General features: G+C 56.2%; 1 protein-coding gene across 6 annotated transcripts in view; it reads left to right on the top strand.

The window, feature by feature from the left end:
- RGS3 (regulator of G protein signaling 3) overlaps nt 1-16942 on the top strand; it is a 75004-nt gene that overhangs the window by 1840 nt on the left and 56222 nt on the right. For 2 of the 6 annotated variants that reach the window (XM_033077602.2, XM_033077601.1), the window contains exons 2-9: nt 3037-3159; nt 7786-7836; nt 8851-8909; nt 9568-9662; nt 10486-10554; nt 11233-11293; nt 12503-12593; nt 13209-13276. In XM_033077602.2, coding sequence (XP_032933493.1) covers nt 3037-3159; nt 7786-7836; nt 8851-8909; nt 9568-9662; nt 10486-10554; nt 11233-11293; nt 12503-12593; nt 13209-13276 — 617 coding nt within the window. Of the gene's footprint in view, nt 1-3036; nt 3160-4388; nt 4477-7785; nt 7837-8850; nt 8910-9567; nt 9663-10485; nt 10555-11232; nt 11294-12502; nt 12594-13208; nt 13277-14794; nt 14979-16942 lie in introns of those variants that run through there. The other 4 variants (XM_033077604.1, XM_033077605.1, XM_033077606.2 and 1 more) reach the window with 4 other exon arrangements.

Below are 16942 nucleotides of genomic sequence, written 5' to 3'. Positions count from 1 at the left end.
CAACTTGGGAAGCTGGGACAGGCCACTGTGGGATGTTGTGGCATTGGCTGCATGCCTGGCCAGGTTGGCTCCTGGCTGGAGAGCCTGCCTGGGGTGCAGGGATTGCTCCTGCCTGCTGGCAAAGGACCCCTTCCCTCTCTGTATTCCCCTCCTTGTGCTTCTGGGTTTTGGTGACTGCATGAATGCCTTCCTCAAGGACCTGCAAAGCAGCTGTGCCAGATGTGGGAAGCCAGGTTCTTGTTCTGGGCAGAGCTGCTGGAGCAGCCTTTCCCCTCTTGTGCCCACCACATTCCACCAGACCTCGCCCTGGGCTTGCTGCTTCAAGTCCCTGGTGGAGAGGCAGAAACCAACAGCTGTGGCTTCCCTGTGGGTTACCAGGTCCTGAAAGATTCCAGAGGCTGCAGAGCAACCCTGGGAGTTTTGGGGCCACCAGGCAGACAGGAGAATTTAGGTGGTGGCCCAGACTTGCAGGGATCAGCATCACCAGGCTGCACCTTCTGCTCACCTTCCACACCTCTGGCACTGCCAGCTGGGCAATGGGGATCCTGGATCAAATCCAAATCTCTGCAGTGGTGGGAGAACAGGCAGAGGTGCTGCAGCTGCTGAGGAGCTCCTGGTGCTGTCTCACAGATGTTTCTGCTTGCTGCCACGTCCTGCCCTGCTTGTGCATCCCCTGCATTTTGATGAGGGCAGCAAAGGCCACTGCTGTGCATGACAGACACGCAGCAATTACAGAATAAATCAGCTCCTCACCCCACCCTGAGCTCTGGATCCCAGTGGCTGGAGACACAGGAGGTGATGGGGAACTGCAGGAGTGCTGAGCAGCCCACCTGTGCCCAGGGATGTGCCTGGTGCCTCTTCCCTTGGGCAGTGGGTGCAGGGGCTCCAGCAACACAGCATCCTGGGCATGGATCTGGGTGCTTCCCAGGACTGCAAAGGGACTCTCACAGACTGAGTGCACTCAGCTTTGGGCCTTTTCTGCCCCACTGGTCACTGAGTTGCACACTGCCCTGCTCCCATCCTGGCTTGTGCCTCACTGCTGTGCTGTGGGGAGGAGGGAAAAGGAGGCCCCTGGCCCCTTTCCACCAGGAAAGCAGGAGCTTTGCATGGGATCTGGCAGCAGAAACCCTGCCCTGAACACTCCCTGAGGCACCAGACCCTGGACAATCCTGGCTGGCTCTGGCTGGGTGCCTGCCCAGGCCCTGCAGGGTGCCAAGGTCAGGCTGACACTGCAGGCACAGGTAGCCCCAGCAGAGCTGTGCTCTTTGTCCAAAGGCTTTGGAGGCTGCTGGGTGGTTTTTGTCTCCACCAGTGCCCAGAGAGGCTTGGATTTATGGCAGTGGTACAATAGGTGTCTGTGGCAGTGATGGATTGGGTGTGCAGAGCATTCCTCCTTCCTTCCCTCCCTTGTTTGTGCTGCCCCTCCTGTTGCTTTTCCTTCAGTTTCAGGCAGTTTTGCTGGTGGAAGTTCAGCTGAATCAAACCAGTGCCCCTGCCAAACTCTGGGGGAAAAGGCAGCTTTTCTAGTGAGCAAACATCCTTTCCAAGCTGCTGCCTCTGTCTAGGGGCTGTGGAGATGGAGATATTTTGGGGTACCTGGAGGCACTGGCAGGGTGTGGTAGGTGCTGTCTATCTGTCCATGTTGAGGAGCTGAGGGGCACATCCTGGCACCAAAATCCCAGGTCAGGCTCTTTTGGTTTTACAGCTGCTGTGAGTGTGGCTCCATCAGGGGTGAGGGACAGAGCTCTGTCCTTCCAGGGAGTTCATCTGGGACTCCAGGCTGGCTGTGGTTAGGGGAAGTGTAAAACACCTCTGCTGCACTAATCCTACCCTGCTCATCTCTTGGAAGAAGCCTGGGCAGATGTTTCTGATCCTGCAGAGTTACTGGGCTGTGCTGGCTCCTCTGCTCTGTGCTGTGGCTGGGAGATATCTCCACCAAGGCTCCCAGTTCTGAGTCTGTGCACTTTTGTCTGTCTCAACATCAGATCCTGTGGCAGATTTGGATGGTGGTGAGTGAGGAGGGCCAGGCAGGGCCTGCTGTGGCTTTTTCAGGGTACTGGACATGAGGAAAGCACCCAATTTTCCTTTTGTGCAGCCTTCTCTGAACCCCAGCACATCAGCCGGGGTGGGCTGGAGCTGCTCTGAGCCACAGTCTGTGGGTCCAGCTCTGGGGCCATGCACAGAAGGACAAGGAGCTGCTGGAGAGAGTCCAGATGAAGCCACAGAGAGACTCCAAGAGCTGGAGCCCCTCTGCTCTGGAGCCAGGCTGGGAGAGCTGGGGGTGCTCCCCTGGAGAAAAGAAGGATCCAGCGAGAGCTCAGAGCCCCTTGCTGGGCTTAAAGGGGCTCCAGGAGAGCTGGAGAGGGATTGGGGACAAGGGATGGAGGGACAGGACACAGGGAATGGCTTCCCAAAAAGGCAGGGATGGATGGGATATTGGGATATTGTTCCCTGGCAGTGTGGGCAGGGCTGGCACAGGGTGCCCAGAGCAACTGTGGCTGCCCCTGGATCCCTGGAAGTGTCCAAGGCCAGGATGGACATTGGGGCTTGGAGCAGCCTGGGACAGTTGAAGCAGGCAAGGAACTGGATGCTCTTTAAGGTCTCTTCCAACCCAGACCATTCTGTGATTCTAAGCCTGTCCTGAGCACCCAGTTCAGGGCAGCATCCCCAGTGTCCTGGACAGTTGCTTACAGATTAATAAAGCCCTGGCAGGACTGGTCATCTGTTTTAAATAAAATAAAACTGTGCTGAGCAGAGCCTCTGGGATGCTCTTGGTGTGTGGGATGGGAAGGGCCATGCCCAAGGCTGCAGCTGGGGTTCCAGCCAGGAGTGACTCCCTCTGAACGTGGCTCTGTCTCCTGCTGTGACACTGCATCGAGGGAACTGCCATTGTTCCTCTGTGCTCACAGGGAAGGCTGGGACAAGATAGACCCCCGTGGAGGTAAAACTGAGGGCAGAGCAGAGCCTGTGATGTCCCTGCTGTCCCTGCTCCCTGCCCTGCCGTGTCCTGCTCTCATCTCCTCTTTTCCCTGGTAGGGACAGGACAGAGTCCCCCGGTGCTGGAGCATCTGCCAGCAGGGACCAGGGCTGGACAATCCCTGCTGCGGGGAGCCTCGGGGAGCAGAAAGAGGATCAGCCACACCCGAGTGAAAGGGAAAGGTGAGTGAGGGGTACGGGAGGGGCTGTGGGCCAGCCGGGGCTCAGCCTGGCCGGGGCTGTGTGCAGGGGCAGCGGTGCTGCGGGGTGTGTCCAGCTGCTGCATGGGAGATCTTTTTCATCCCGAGAGTTCTGGGACAGCCCAGCCTTGGGGAGGGCTTTTTCCCCCAAGAAACCATCTCTATCATTCCTCCACACCCTCCGGAGCTGGTCTCAGCCCCGGTGCCTCCCCGCGAGCTGTGCCGTGAGCCGGGGGTGCATTGCCGGCTCTTGGCTGATGGAATGGGCAGCTCTGGGGTCTTGCAGGGTGACCCCATAAGCCTGGGGGGCTGCGTGCCTCTTTCCTTGCCACATGAGAGCCAAGCAGGTCACTCATGCCTTGCCATCCCCGCTTCCCGGCTCACCCTCACAGGGCAGTGGTGCCTGCAGTGATGTCCCCAGGGTGCTGTGAGCGCTCCTGCCCCGCTCCTGACACAGCTGAGAACGCGCCAGGACACCCGCACGGGCATCCCGGGGATTCCTCACGGCACGGAGGAATTTCCCTTTCCCCTTCCCCGGCAGCTCATTCCTGGGGCACCATCGCAGGGTGGCCGCGGCTCCGGAGTCCGCGGGGTGGGGGCAGGACACTGTCTCTACCCCGGCACTGTCCCCTCCCGGCACTGTCCCCGCCCCGACACTGTCCCCATCCCGGTACTGTCCCCACCCCGACACTATCCCCATCCCGACACTGTCCCCATCCCAATACTGTCCCCACCCTGGCACTATCCCCATCCCGGCACTGTCCCCATCCTGGCACTGTCCCCGCCCTGGCTCTGTCCCCATCCTGGCGCTGTCCCCTCCCTGGCACTGTCCCCGCCCTGGCACTGTCCCCATCCCGGCACTGTCCCCACCCCGGCACTGTCCCCACCCTGGCACTGTCCCCGCCCTGGCTCTGTCCCCATCCCGGCACTATCCCCATCCCGGCACTGTCCCCATCCCGGCACTGTCCCCTCCCTGGCACTGTCCCCGCCCTGGCACTGTCCCCATCCCGGCACTGTCCCCATCCCGGCACTGTCCCCAATCCGGCACTGTCCCCGCCCTGGCACGTGGTGCCAGGTGCGGTCCCCGCTGGAGCCCGCGGGGCCGATGGGAGCCGCTCCATTCAAACTGCTGTTGTTCCGTGTCCCGTGGAAACCCTGCTCCCTGCGGGCTCGGCTCCAATTACTGCAGCTCCTAATGAGAGGTGTGGTGCCATGGAACCCGGCAATGTGCGCAAGGTCTCGCTCTGCTCCCGCCGGGCCGGTGCCCTCCTGGGAGCTTCCTTCTGCCTCAGCACGTTCGGTAAGCGCGGAGCCCCGGCTCGGGAGCCCCGGCCTGGGGAGCCCCGGCCTGGGGAGCCCCACCCTGGGAAGCGGCTCGGGAGCTGCTCCTGGAAAGAATCAGGGCCGGGCAGCAGCTCCTGCCCCACCGAGCCGGCACCAGGAGCGCCCTGAGCTCGCTTCAGCCCCTGCGCTCTCCAGGTGTGCCCGGCTCGTTCTGCCCCGGGATGGACACGGGCTGGGGTAGGGCTGGCTGGAGCTGTGCCCCCGTTAGGGCAGAGCCCGAGTTTCCTTTTTTGCTCTTTGGGGTCGTTCTGTGGCTGCCTCGGGGGTGCAGTGTGGGTTTGAGTGACCCCTGGCAGCGGGGGCTGTGCGGGTGGAGCTGGCCCGGCCGTGGTTCGGCTGCGAGCCCCGAGGGAATGTGGATGTTCTTGTGTGCTGGCTGAGCAGCAGTGTCACACCCACAGGGCAGCTGGGTGCCCTTTCTGGCTGCTGGTTTTTAAGCAGCAATTTTGTTTTCTTTCAAAGCTTCTCGTGAGCAGAGCAGGGGTTGTGCATCCCTTCCTAGGGGTGCTGCCCCTTCCCCCTTTGGATTTGTGAGTGCCAAACTGCTGAGGACAGCCTGAAAGCTGAAATCCTCCTGTTTTTGTCTATAGGCTATAGGCCATATGATGTGGGTTCTGTGGGGCCTCCTGGCTCTGTAACCAAGTCCAGGCCATACATCATCTCTGCAGACACAGCTCCCCTCGTGGGCTGAGCATCACTGGTGAGATGTGGAGTTGTGTTCTGAGCTGCAGAGCCTGGCAGGACAGGGCCAGGGCCAGCACTACCTTCTCACTGAGGGTGACCAGGAGAGTTTTCCAAAGGACTGATGCCAGGGCAGAGATTGTAGATGGTGATTTTGGGGTGCCTTGTGGCCATGGGGACCTCCTGCCCAGGCAGGATCTGACACTGTGTCCTCTGGCAGGAATCCCCATGGCATTTGCACAGATGGTTCTTGGCTGCCCCAGACAGGGCCAACAGTTTTTCCTACAGTAAAGCAGAAAAGCTTTTAAGAACCCCAAATTTTCCATTTGTCAGAAACCATCAGTTAGGAACAGGTTTCCCTGCTAGGTCTGCTCCCATAGGAGGTTGCCCTGTCCCCTCCCTTAGCCTGGCAAACTTCTCTCCTGGGTGGGAACTTGTTTGATTACCATCTTGTGCTTGTTCTTGCCCATTTTCCTCTGCTCTCCTTGTGCCAACTTTGTTTCTTGGCATGAATTGCCTCTCCTGGCCCTGTGGGTCTAGATGGATGGGGCTGAGAGCTCTCTGTGTTGCATCTCTGCAAGCCTGAGTCCTGCCCTGTGATGAGATGTGCACCCAGGAGGTGCATGTGGGTTCTCCCTCTGTCCTTCTTCTGCACTTATTTGAACTTATATTAGCCTTTATTTAACAGAGGGGACCTGGACAAGCTGTGCCAAGGCCTCTGCTGGAGCTTCTTTCTCTCAGCTCTTGTTAGGGATGTATCAGGAGATAAATCCAGGGGAAAAGGTTTCTCTGACCCTCTGCACTTGGATTGAGATGGGAATGCAGCCCATGAACCTGACTTGACAGGGGCTGTGTTCCTGCCCACCCAGGTCTGGCACCAGGTCACTGCTCTGCTCATCTGACAAAGTGCCCCAGCTCTGTCTGAGCACAGACCTTGCCACAGCAAATCCCTCCCACCAGCTCCAGCTGGATCATTCTTCCAGGAACAGAATCCTCTCTGATCCTGGCCCTATACAAGCCAGTGAGTGTCTCCCTGAGCAAGGGTCAGACAGGGGCTGGGCCATGCTGGGGGTTGTAATTTGTCCCTTCATGTGCTTGGGAGACACCCAGGAGCAAATGGCATTAAGAGGGAAACGTCCTCTGTTCCTCGCAGAGAGGAGAGCACCTGAACTCCCAAACCCATTTTGTCTTTCTCCCCAAAACGTCAGAGCTGCCCCTCTTCTCCCTGTTCTGTCCTTTGTGCTGTGCCAGAGGCCCTGTCCCCACAGCAGTGACACACACAGAGCATGGGGCTGGGGTGACCCCATCCCTCACTGTTCAAAGCCTTGGCCCCTGAGCTCCCCAGGAGCAGCCTCAGCCATCCCCAGGGCAGGACAGACTGGCATCTCCCTAATTTACCCAGCACAAAAACTTCCCTTCTCCTTCCCCTGTCCCTTCATTCCCTCTGACTCCTGCTCATGCTTGGCTACACTGGGGCAGTTTCCTTCTGTGTGTGCTACCAGTGGAGCAGGCAGAGGGGTTCCAGCCCTGTGCCCAAAGCCTGGAGGGGGACGATGACACTGGGGACAGCATTCTCTCTCTTGCAAACCAGTGTTAGAGCTGTCCTGACTCATCCCACTCTGCTCCTGTCTCTACTCTCTCACCTTGCACTTGCACAAATGCACACAGACACCATTTCCACGTGTCTGTGCACACGTGAGCTGCTCAGAGGTTGGATTTTTTTTTTTAATGAGTGAAAAATGTGTTCTCTGAATTGTTTCAGGTTAAACAATCCCATCAGATATCCCCTCCCAAGTAATCCCCAGCCCTTGGGTGTGTCTTTGGCAAAATGAAATGTTGGGTTTTAACTTGCAAGATGTCTGTGTGTTTACTCGCCTGTAAACAATATTTACTTGTTTGTTGTGTTTTGTAAACTGGGGAAGAAGTGAAAGTGGGATCTTTGGCTTTGGACTAAGGGAAACATGGCAGTGATGGTTTCAGTCTTTGGATTCTCCAGGGGTGTTGGGAAATGTTTGGTTTTGGGTTGATCCAGAACAGTGACATGATTAGAGACCCTTCATTGCCATTAAAATCTGCACATCCTATCGAGGCTGGCTGGCCCAGCTCCCAGGGAGCCTTTAGGCAGGAATTCAGAGGGGAGGCAGCTCACCCTGCACCCCTTAACCATCGCACACAGACCCTGACAAACACCGTGGGCTGAGCCTTCGTGTCAGTCTGAGCCTCTTGGGGGGATTTTTGGGCTGATGCAGAGTGGCCAGCGCATGGAGAAGTGAGGGAATGGGTGTGAGCAGGCTGGCAGAGCAGTGGTGCTGCCCTGGGTGCTGTGCCCTCACTGAGCAGGGCACACCTTGGCTCTCCCAGCACTGACCTCCTGCACTGGGGCTGAGAGCTGGAGGGTTTCAGGGCTGGCACACGGTGCTGATCTCCAGCCTGAGCCTCTGGGAGCTGGGATGTTCCCCCTCAGCTCCCTGCCTGGGCTGGGAAGGCATGGTGTGCCTGGCCCTGTGTGAGCCTTGCAGCTGTGGGGTGGGTGAGTCCTTCAGCTGTCCTTCAGGCTGTCCTCACTGTGCTCTCCTGTCCCCAGGCCAGCTGAAGCTGTCCATCGAGGTGCGGGGCCGGACGCTGGTGCTGCACGGTGAGTGTGTCCCTGGGCATCCCAAACTGGCCCCAGAGCCACAGGGGGCTGCTGGGGGGGGACAGCACTTCCATGCTCTTCCTTAAAGCTCTTTAGAGCTTCGTGGCAACGACTCTGGGAACAACCTTGGAGCTGGGAACGACTCTGCTGTGCAGTGTCACCATTGGGAGCTCTTTGATTAAGAGACCAAACTGAAATTTCCAGAGACCTTCATTTCAGGGTGAACACTGTGTTTGCACCCATGTGCATAAACTGCTTTTCTTTTATTCCATATGAAGAGAAAAAAGGCAAATACAATTTGGGAAGGAAAGTCTGAAATGCTTTGTTTCTGCCAAAATTGTTTTGCCATATTTGCCAGGATTTCCAAACTGTTCTGTTACCTTCAAATGCTGCAGTTTTTAACTCCAGCAATATTTCTTCAATGAGTGTTTTGATGGTGATTATCAGAGAAGCCAATGGGAGTGTCAGAATGATCTCTTTTTTTTGGGGAAACACCTGTCTGAAGGTCTGGCAAGGCTTTACCCCAAATCCCTCCATCTGGAGCAGCCCCAGCATGAGCTGGGTGTGAGTGATGGTCCCTGCACATCCCTGGCACATCCTGGCACATCTCTTTGCCCACACAGCTGCAGGGTCCCTGCAGCAGGGCCAAGCAGTGTCAGGATGCTGTTGATATTTAACTGGATGGTCAGGATGCCATTGATATTTAAGTGGATGATCAGGATGCAGTTGATGTTTAACTGGATGATCCATTTGGCTCCAGGGAAGGCAGAGCAGGGCTGGGGGGCAGTCAGGCACAGGGAATGCAATTTGCTATGCAGATGCTGAACTGCCACAGACCTCACCCCTAGCCTGTATTTATATAAAGGGAAAGTACAACAAACACCCTGCCCCTGTCTGAGGGCACCCAATGGGTTCTGCCCCACAAGAAGGGATGGCCCTGTGGAGAAGAGCAGTGTGGGGTGGGAAATTCCTTCCCTACTGCTTTGGGCTGTGACCATTTCATTTCCTTTCCAGTCATGGAAGCAAAAGGTTTGATGGGAGCAGAGCACCGTGCGTGCAACTCCTACGTGAAGGTGGGTTCTTCTAGGGCTTTGCTCAGGGAGCTTTGTGCTTTTTTGGGACAATTTTGTGGTTGGCTCCTCCAAGCTTGCTCTGCACTGTTTGTCCCTTCTCCTTCCCTTTCCATCCTGCTCTGGAAGAGCATCCCCAGCATGCAGGGAGCTGGCTGGGCTCTTGCCCAGTGCTGGACAGCTCATGGGTTTTGTTGGCAGTGTCTGCATGAAGTATGAAAGGGGAGGACAGGACCCTGCTGAGGACTGTGTCAACCATTAATTGCAAGAATTAATGTCCCAGTGGGTGCCCAAAGCCTGGTGGGGATGTTTGTGGCACAGGGTGGGTCCTGCTGGGATGTGCACAGTGCAGGGAGCAGCTTCCCTGAGAGGGGCTGCGAGTCAGACATCAGCCAGATGCACTTGTGTACATCACTCCTGGATTTTTCTGCTCTTTTCCCTCCCTCCCCTGCCCTGAGCAGTTTTGTAATGCAATTACCTGACAGGCAGAAGGGTGAAGTGATCCCAACCAGCTGTGAGCAGGATCAGCAGGATCTTTGTGCTCAGCAGGATCTTTGTGCTCAGCCATCCGTACACGCGCCTGTGCCAGGCTCCTGCCACGGCAGCTGGGGCTGGTGCATGCCCTGGGAATGTTAACACACTGCTTGTTTTCCTCCCAAAGATGTCCATTGTGCCAGATGCTGACTGGAAGTGCAGGCAAAAGACGAAGACTGTGCCAGACAGCAAAAATCCTGTGTTCCACGAGCACTTTGTGTTGTGAGTATGGCAGGGCAGAGGCAGCTCTGGGCACCCCTCAGCACTGTGTCACACAGAGCAGTGGGGACCCCGTGCCTGCTGTCCCAGGGCTCCCTCCCCACACCAAGACCCTGTGTTTGGTTTTGCTTTGTGATCTCTAATAAACACTCAGCACGCCTGAGCAGCTCTGCTGCTGAGATGAGGAGTGACAGGCATTATTCTGCTGCTTTTTGTAGCTCAAGTGCCTTGAACTTTTGGGCAGAGCTCTGCAGAGCTGTCAGCACACCCAGCATGGTAGCACTGCTCCTGCATGCTCTGACTTTCTTGCTGGGCAGGAGTTGGACAAACACATTCCATTTCGTAGACCTGGCACCTGCAATAGTGTGAATGAGGAAGGTAAAAGGGTCTCCTACAGCTCCAGCATGTCTCTGCATGGGAAAGGAGCTGCATTAGTGTTTGAGTACAGCTTGTCACTGCTGTGGAGGCTGTGCCAGCCCTCTGACCCATGCAGAGGTTGATTTGGCACAGGGTGGTGGTTTCAGAGCATGAACTGTGGTTTGTTCCTTGCATTTGCCCTGTGATGTTGGGTGTGTGTAGTCCTGCAAGATTATTTCCCTCCTGAAACTGCATGAGTGGTGTCCCTGCACCTGCCCAGGGGAGGTCACATCCCCTTGCATGTGTCTGTCAGGAATGAGCAGATTGCTCTTTGGGGAGGTGCTGCAGTGCTCTGTGCAGAGACTGGAGGAGAAGACCTGGCTGTGAGGAGGCTGAGGAGTCTGTGGCTGTGAGGGCAGCCCTTGATGGGTACTCCTGGGGAGGCTGATGGGATGTGCCCTTGTTACAGCCCAGTGCAAGAGGAGGATGAGCAGAAGCGTCTCCTGGTCACAGTCTGGAACAGAGAGAGGAATTCCAGGTAAGTGGCTGCCAGCTGTCATAGGACCTTTTTCAGATGGGGCTGTTGAGGACCTGCCCCCTGCTCTGGTCATCCCATGTGAGCTCCTCCAGGGCCCTGGGCCCTGAGGGTTGGCCCTGACCTCAGGGCTGCTCTGCTCAAGGGCTTGGGCCAGGGATGTCCCAGCTGGGCTCACACTCGTGGGCAGCCAGTGCTGCTGAGCACCATGGGCAGGAAACCTTGCCCTTGGCAGCTATTGCCATCAGCTGGGCCAGCATTTAAACCCCTGCAGCCACTGGTGCCTGCACTGTTGGTCACAGCTGGGTGGGCTGGGGTGGGCTGGGACCTCCTCTCCCTCTGGGGACAATGCATAGAGAGGCAGCAAGTGCCTGGCACCTTGCAGGCTGTGCTGCCAGCCCAGGCAAGTGCCACCTGCCTCCTGGGCCAAGCTCCTGGCAGCACCAGGCAGGCTGGGGGTGGCCAGGGTGCTCCAGCCCAGCTCCTCCTTGCCCTGCTGCAGCTGAGCCCTGTGGTTACACCGTGCCTGCTCAAACCATGGGGCAGGGGCACATCCTGGGCACTGCCTGGCACCCAGCATGGGCAGGGATAGTTTGGGGCTCCCTGAAAAGGGGTGCAAGGGGGGATCTGGTGCTTCAAGAGGTGTGTGCTGACAGTCCCTGGACTCTGGCTGTCCTGCAGGCAGAGTGAACTGATCGGCTGCATGAGCTTTGGTGTGAAGTCCCTCCTGTCCCTGGACAAGGTACCAGTGTCCCAGTGCAGGGTGTGGGGCTGGGGTGTGGCTCTCTGGGGTCCCTGGGCTCTGTGGGGGGATGAAAGCAGGCTTTTCCCACCATGGGAGAAGGGACCTAGGGAGTTCTGTGCTCCCATTCCCAGTATGTATGGCCAAGGTGAGACTGGAGTCCGTGTGGTTGTTGGAGATGGGTGGGGAGGCTGTGACAGAGGGCACAGGGGATGTCACTCCCTGGGGCAGGGGCACAGAGTGGCAGCGATTGGGGATGCACAGAGGTGTCCCCAGCACATGCTGGCTGCCCATGGGTCACATCTGACAGGTGGGTGAGCAGGTGTGATGATTGGACACATTCAGGAGTCAGCCTGATCCCCAGCAGTGTGCTGAAGGGCAGAGGGCACACACAGAGGTTTTTTGGCAGCTCCTGCAGGAATTCCGTGCCAGAATCGCTGTCCCTGCTGTGGTGGGTTTGGTCACAGTGCTGCTGCCCCAGCCTGGCTGCTGCTGTTAGTACAGCTGGCTCTGCTTCCTCTGCAGGGCTCCCGTGGCCACCAAAGCACGGGAATGCTTCATCCCAGCAGCCAGCAGGGAGGGATTCTGTCTCTGGGCAGCAGAATATCTCAGCAAGCTGGAGGGGTTCCATGGAGTGTTAATGCATCCCCTGAGCTCACAGAATCACAGAATATCCTGAGCTGGAAGGGACCCATAGGGAGCATTAAGTCCAACACCTGCACAGACAATCCCACCCAGTGCCTGAGAGCATTGTCCAAATGCTCCTTGATATTTTAAATTTCCACACTTGTGGTGTGGACATTTTCTTCATGGCGGGAGACTAAAAAGGAGCTGGTGGTGGTGGCCTGAGAGGTGGGTGAGAGGTGACTTAAGCATGGCCTCCTCAGAAATTTGGACAGGTGAGGTGCAGCACTTTTAAAACAGTGTGGTGCTCCTGGGACCTCAGCAAGGCTGAGGTCCTGTCCCCTAGCTGCTGCATGAGACTGCTGGATAGCCCTCTAAAAACCTGGAATCTTGTTGCTTCAGTGCTGCTCATTCCCCCCTTGCAGGGAGGATGGAATTTTAGCTGTTGCTGAGAGAAGGACTCGGTGTGTGTGTGAGCAGGTCTGGGCACCTCTGTGTGCTGTAACTGGGGCAGCTTCAGCCCTGGCTGGGTGAAATGGGGCCGAGCACCTGCCCCTGCATGCACAGCTGCTTCCCTTCCCACAGGAGATCAGTGGCTGGTATTACCTCCTCGGGGAGGACCTGGGCAGGACCAAGCACCTGAAGGTGGCCATGAGGAGGCTGAAGCAGAGCACAGGTGTGTCCCACCACAGGAATATCCCAGGGGGTGTTGGCAAGGCTTGGAAGAGGAGTCACTCCTGTGTCTGAGCCTGTGTGTGGAGCAGCCCCAGCCCCACTGCACCCTGTGCCCCCGTGGGCACTGCTCTGTCCTGGGGTGCTCAGTGGGCACAGGGATCCCAAAATCTTGTGGGATGGGGATCCTGGCTGGTTCAGCAGTCCCTGCTCTCCCCTTCAGCCTCACTTCTGGGGCTCTGTGAGGACCCCAACCCTGCAGTCACATCTGTCCCCCTTGCTTGGCTTGTCCTCATGTTGCCTCCTGCCTCTCAGCCTTGGGGCTCATTGCTGTGGCCACACTCTCTTTGCCCCTGGGGTCTGTGCTGGATGGTTGGGGAGCTTCTTCTCCTGCCTTGGCCTTGCAATGCTGCAGGGTGTGGGGGAGCAGAGGCTGGCACAGGGCAGGGTGGGACAGCAGTGTCACCATGTCTCAGGTGTGCAGCCAGCCTCAGCTGCTGCCTGGAGGGGATGTGCCCATGACATGTAAAGGTCTCATGTGCAGTGTGGGGTTGTCAAATGTGCTGTCACACTCATGGGGCCTTTTCCTTTTTAAAAATTCTTTTAAAAATGATTTCAGAAGTCAAGCCAGGAAGTCCAAGTGCAGCCCAGGAGAGGCAGGATGCTGTGACCCTGCTGCAGCTGAAGGTGGGTGTGACAGGGTGTGACCCACCAGCACTGGGAAGATGTGGGGTTGTGTACCTGTGTGAGGGATTTGCAGATGAGCTGAGGGACAGTGTTTTAGTGAGGGTGATGCTGAGGTGAGGAGCTGTCACCTCGCTGTCACACCATGGCTGTCTCAGGCAATTTGTCACCTCATTCAGGCCCCAGCTGCTGGAGGGTGGGGATTTGGGTGCTAACCCCCATTTCTTCAGGGACCTCCTGTTTTTCCAGTATATTCCCAGTCAAGACAAAGCAGCAGCACTGGGATGGTGGGGCTGGGGCTGGCAGGCTCCTGCCCCACAGCATCGGCCCCTGTCCCACTCCATGGACACGTCTGCTCCTCTCCTCCTTCCAGGACTGTGTGCTCTGGGAAGCCCATGGTGGAGCCTGGGTGATTTATAGGAGAGGCAAGGATGGGAAATGGGAACACAAACACATGGTTTGCATCGGAAACGGGGCTCGGGCGGCCCCGTGATTTATCTGTGCCGAATTCCGCCCTGTGCTTCCCTCAGCTGCATTTGCAGTTATTTGTTTTACAGCGCAGGGCTGAGCAAGACAAACAAAGCCAGCGCCCCTCTCCTCCCTTCCTCTCCGGCAGTCGCCACTGACTTGAAAGGTGGTGGCTGGGAAGGAAGGCTGCTCCTCCTTCCAGCCCCAGCCCCAGCTCCTGCCTCAGCCTCAGCCTCAGCCTAGCAGCGTGACTGCCCAGGACAATGCTCTGATGGCTCTGCCATTGCCACTCCCCTGGGAGTGCTGAGGCTCCTCTGCTCCTTCCCTGGCCCTGCCACCCTGGCTACTGTGCAAGAACCTGGAGTCTGGGTTCCCTCCAGCCTTCCCTCCTTTGTCATCCCCCTGTAGGAGTGTGGAAGGTGTTTTTGTCTCTGTTGGAAAGCCCTCCCCAAGGAGTTGTGCCCAACTCTGGCAGTGGGGCAGCTGAGCCTTGCTGGGTATCCTGCTGCTGGCTGTGCTCAGAGTTCCTCTTGGCCTTTAATCCCCAAATTCCACCATGGATGCAGCTCAGTTGACCTTGATGCTTCCCCCTCGGTGTCTTTAGAGCACAAAGCACAGGGACGTGCATATCCTCTGGGTCTGTGCTTTCAAAAACAAACTCTGCTTTTTATTATTATTATTTTTTTTTTTTTTTTTGCTTCTATAAACCCAAACCTCTGATTTTTTTATGAGTGTGGAGTCATGTCTTTCATGGAGCAAGGCTCTCACAGCCAGTGCCTGTGAAACGCCGCTCAAACATCCTCCAAGTGTTTGTGAGAACGTCGCAATAACAAAGTGCTCCGTGCGCCTGAAGAATGCCACGGGAACAAAAGCCACATCAAGAGAGCTGGGACTAGGGAATACTAAAGAGTTGACAGGAATTTTAATATAAAACTCTCTCCCTTCCTCGTCAGTGAGGGTTTTCAGGAAGCCTCTGGCTTATCGTAAAGCGGCATACAGCGCTCGCAGGGGCCGGGGAGGTGAAAGGTGGCTTCCTGCCATTCTTCTCGGGAGCTGGGTTCCCATGGGCGGTCATGCCAGTTTGACTGGGGCTCCTTCCACGCTCGTGCGCTGCGAGGAGTCCGGGATCGCTGCGGGAGCTGCGGGGTTTTCATGGGCTCGCGGCGGCTCGGGGGTGCCAGCCATGAACCGCTTCAATGGACTCTGCAAGGTGTGCTCGGAGCGGAGGTACAGGCAGGTCTGTATTCCCCTGGCACCAGCCCTGTGCCAGCTGTGCCTGCAAGCCTTGGGTGCATTTCTGGGTGTCTGGGGCTTCTCTTGCCGTGCCTGGGCTCTGTGGGTGCTGCTTGTCAGGCATCGACTCGATATCGTTACAATTTGGAAATGATAGTGAGGATGGAAGGAAAGCATCTTCAGGTGGGTGCCTGTGGCTGGTCTCTGCCTGCTGCTGCAGGGGAGAAATGGGCAGAGAGGGGTGCTTTTAAAATATATATAAGTAAATATAAAAAAAAATATTTACTGTACAACGTGCAGGTAGCATGCTGACAGTAGCAGTGTTAAGCTGCAAGGTGTTGTTTTAATTTCCCTTTTATTAGAGCAGAAGCAGACACAGCAGGCTGGTACTGCCTCTTTTTAAATTATTTTAGTGGTTTTGGGAGCTGACAGTGCCTGTTTCCTGAGGAGTAGTTCACTGTGCTGGTTCCAGTTCTCCTGGTGCACAGTGCCAGATGCTGCTTTTCCATGTGCAGGTCCCAGTCTTCTGCATTTCAAAGAAATATTCTCTCTGTGGTCTGGGTTGGGACTGCCAGCTCAGGGTCAGCTTCTCCCTGTGCTCCTGAGCTCATCGTTCAGGTTATTCCAAAGCTCCTGTGAGGGACAGCAAATATTGGGAATTACAAAAGCAGCAGAATTCCAAACCCAAGTGCCCCCTTCTTGCAGGGCTGTGGTGACCATCTCGTGCAGGAAAGCTGCTCTGCCTTGGCTGAATAACAACTGACTCTGCTTTGTCTCTTGGACCTCCTCAAGTCTTTAATTTGGAAATTTCCTCTGCGTTTTTTGGCAAAGTTTGGGTACAGCAAGCCTCCCCACCCTCCTCCCAGCTCATGGCAGATGCTCATAGCTCTTTAGTTCTGTGCATGGCAGCAAAAAATGGGCGATCACTGCCTGTGGTGGCCATGGTGGTGGGAGCTGAGGAGCATCAGCAGGGAGAAGCTGCAGTGGTACAAGGGCAGCCAGCTCAGGGAGAAGGAGACCTGATACAGGGGAAACTTTGGGCTGGGACGTGCCTGTGGAGTCTCTGTGGTGGGAGAGATGCTGGGCTGGCTCCTGGTGTTGGAGATGAAATCCTAGGATATGGAATATCCTGAGCTGGAAGGGACTCACAGGGACCATGGAGTCCAACTTCTGACTGGACTGAGCTGTGAGGTTCATTCAAAGATGCAGAGCCACCTCTTCGAGAAACCAGCAAACTCCAGAGAGAAAAATAATCCATGTAGTGGGACTGGATCTGTGTTTTGATCCTGCCAGGGCAAACCAGTTTCTCTTTTGGAGCCTGATTTTATGCTGAGCAATCACACAGGAACAAGGTACAGGGAAATCTTGCTGCCTTTGCCCTGCCGTGGTAAAGGAGTGAGGAACCATATCACCCCCTTGGCAACTTCTGCTGAATTCCTCATCTTCCTTTTGTGTGTTTGTTCTCAAAATAATACAGGTCAGATGCTGGATTTTTAATTTTCTTCTCTCTGTCAGTAGAACAAGCATCTTGACTAATGTCTTGGGGGCTAATCAGGTATTTACAGGATCTGTCACGCTGAGCTGCTGCTGGAAGCCAACATCAAAAAATAAGCATAATTTTATTAATAAGCTCAATGCTCCTTGAATCAAGAGGAGAAATGAGCCTAAATCAACTCAGCATCCATCCTCTCCAAACTCAGCAGGGGAAAACACACTCAGCCCAGGGAAGGGGGTGATGCACACAGATGTCCGGAGGACAGGAGCGTGCTGAGCTCGCAGCTCCCTCCGGAGCAGAGGAGTGCTGCTATTTCTGTATTCTGCAACAGGAAATGAAATGTTTAAGTGACTTGCTTAGAGAAGTCAGTGTCAGGGCCAGCCTGCCAGGTTTTCCTTTCCAATGGCTTCTCAGACCTTTCCTTACACTTGGAAGAGTTGAGAGCAGAGTGTGTGCTAAATAAACGCTGCTTT

This window comes from Catharus ustulatus, chromosome 21 (assembly GCF_009819885.2).
Source record: "Catharus ustulatus isolate bCatUst1 chromosome 21, bCatUst1.pri.v2, whole genome shotgun sequence".
Classification (NCBI taxonomy): Eukaryota; Metazoa; Chordata; class Aves; order Passeriformes; family Turdidae; genus Catharus; species Catharus ustulatus.
This window is presented reverse-complemented; position numbering and strand designations above follow the sequence as displayed.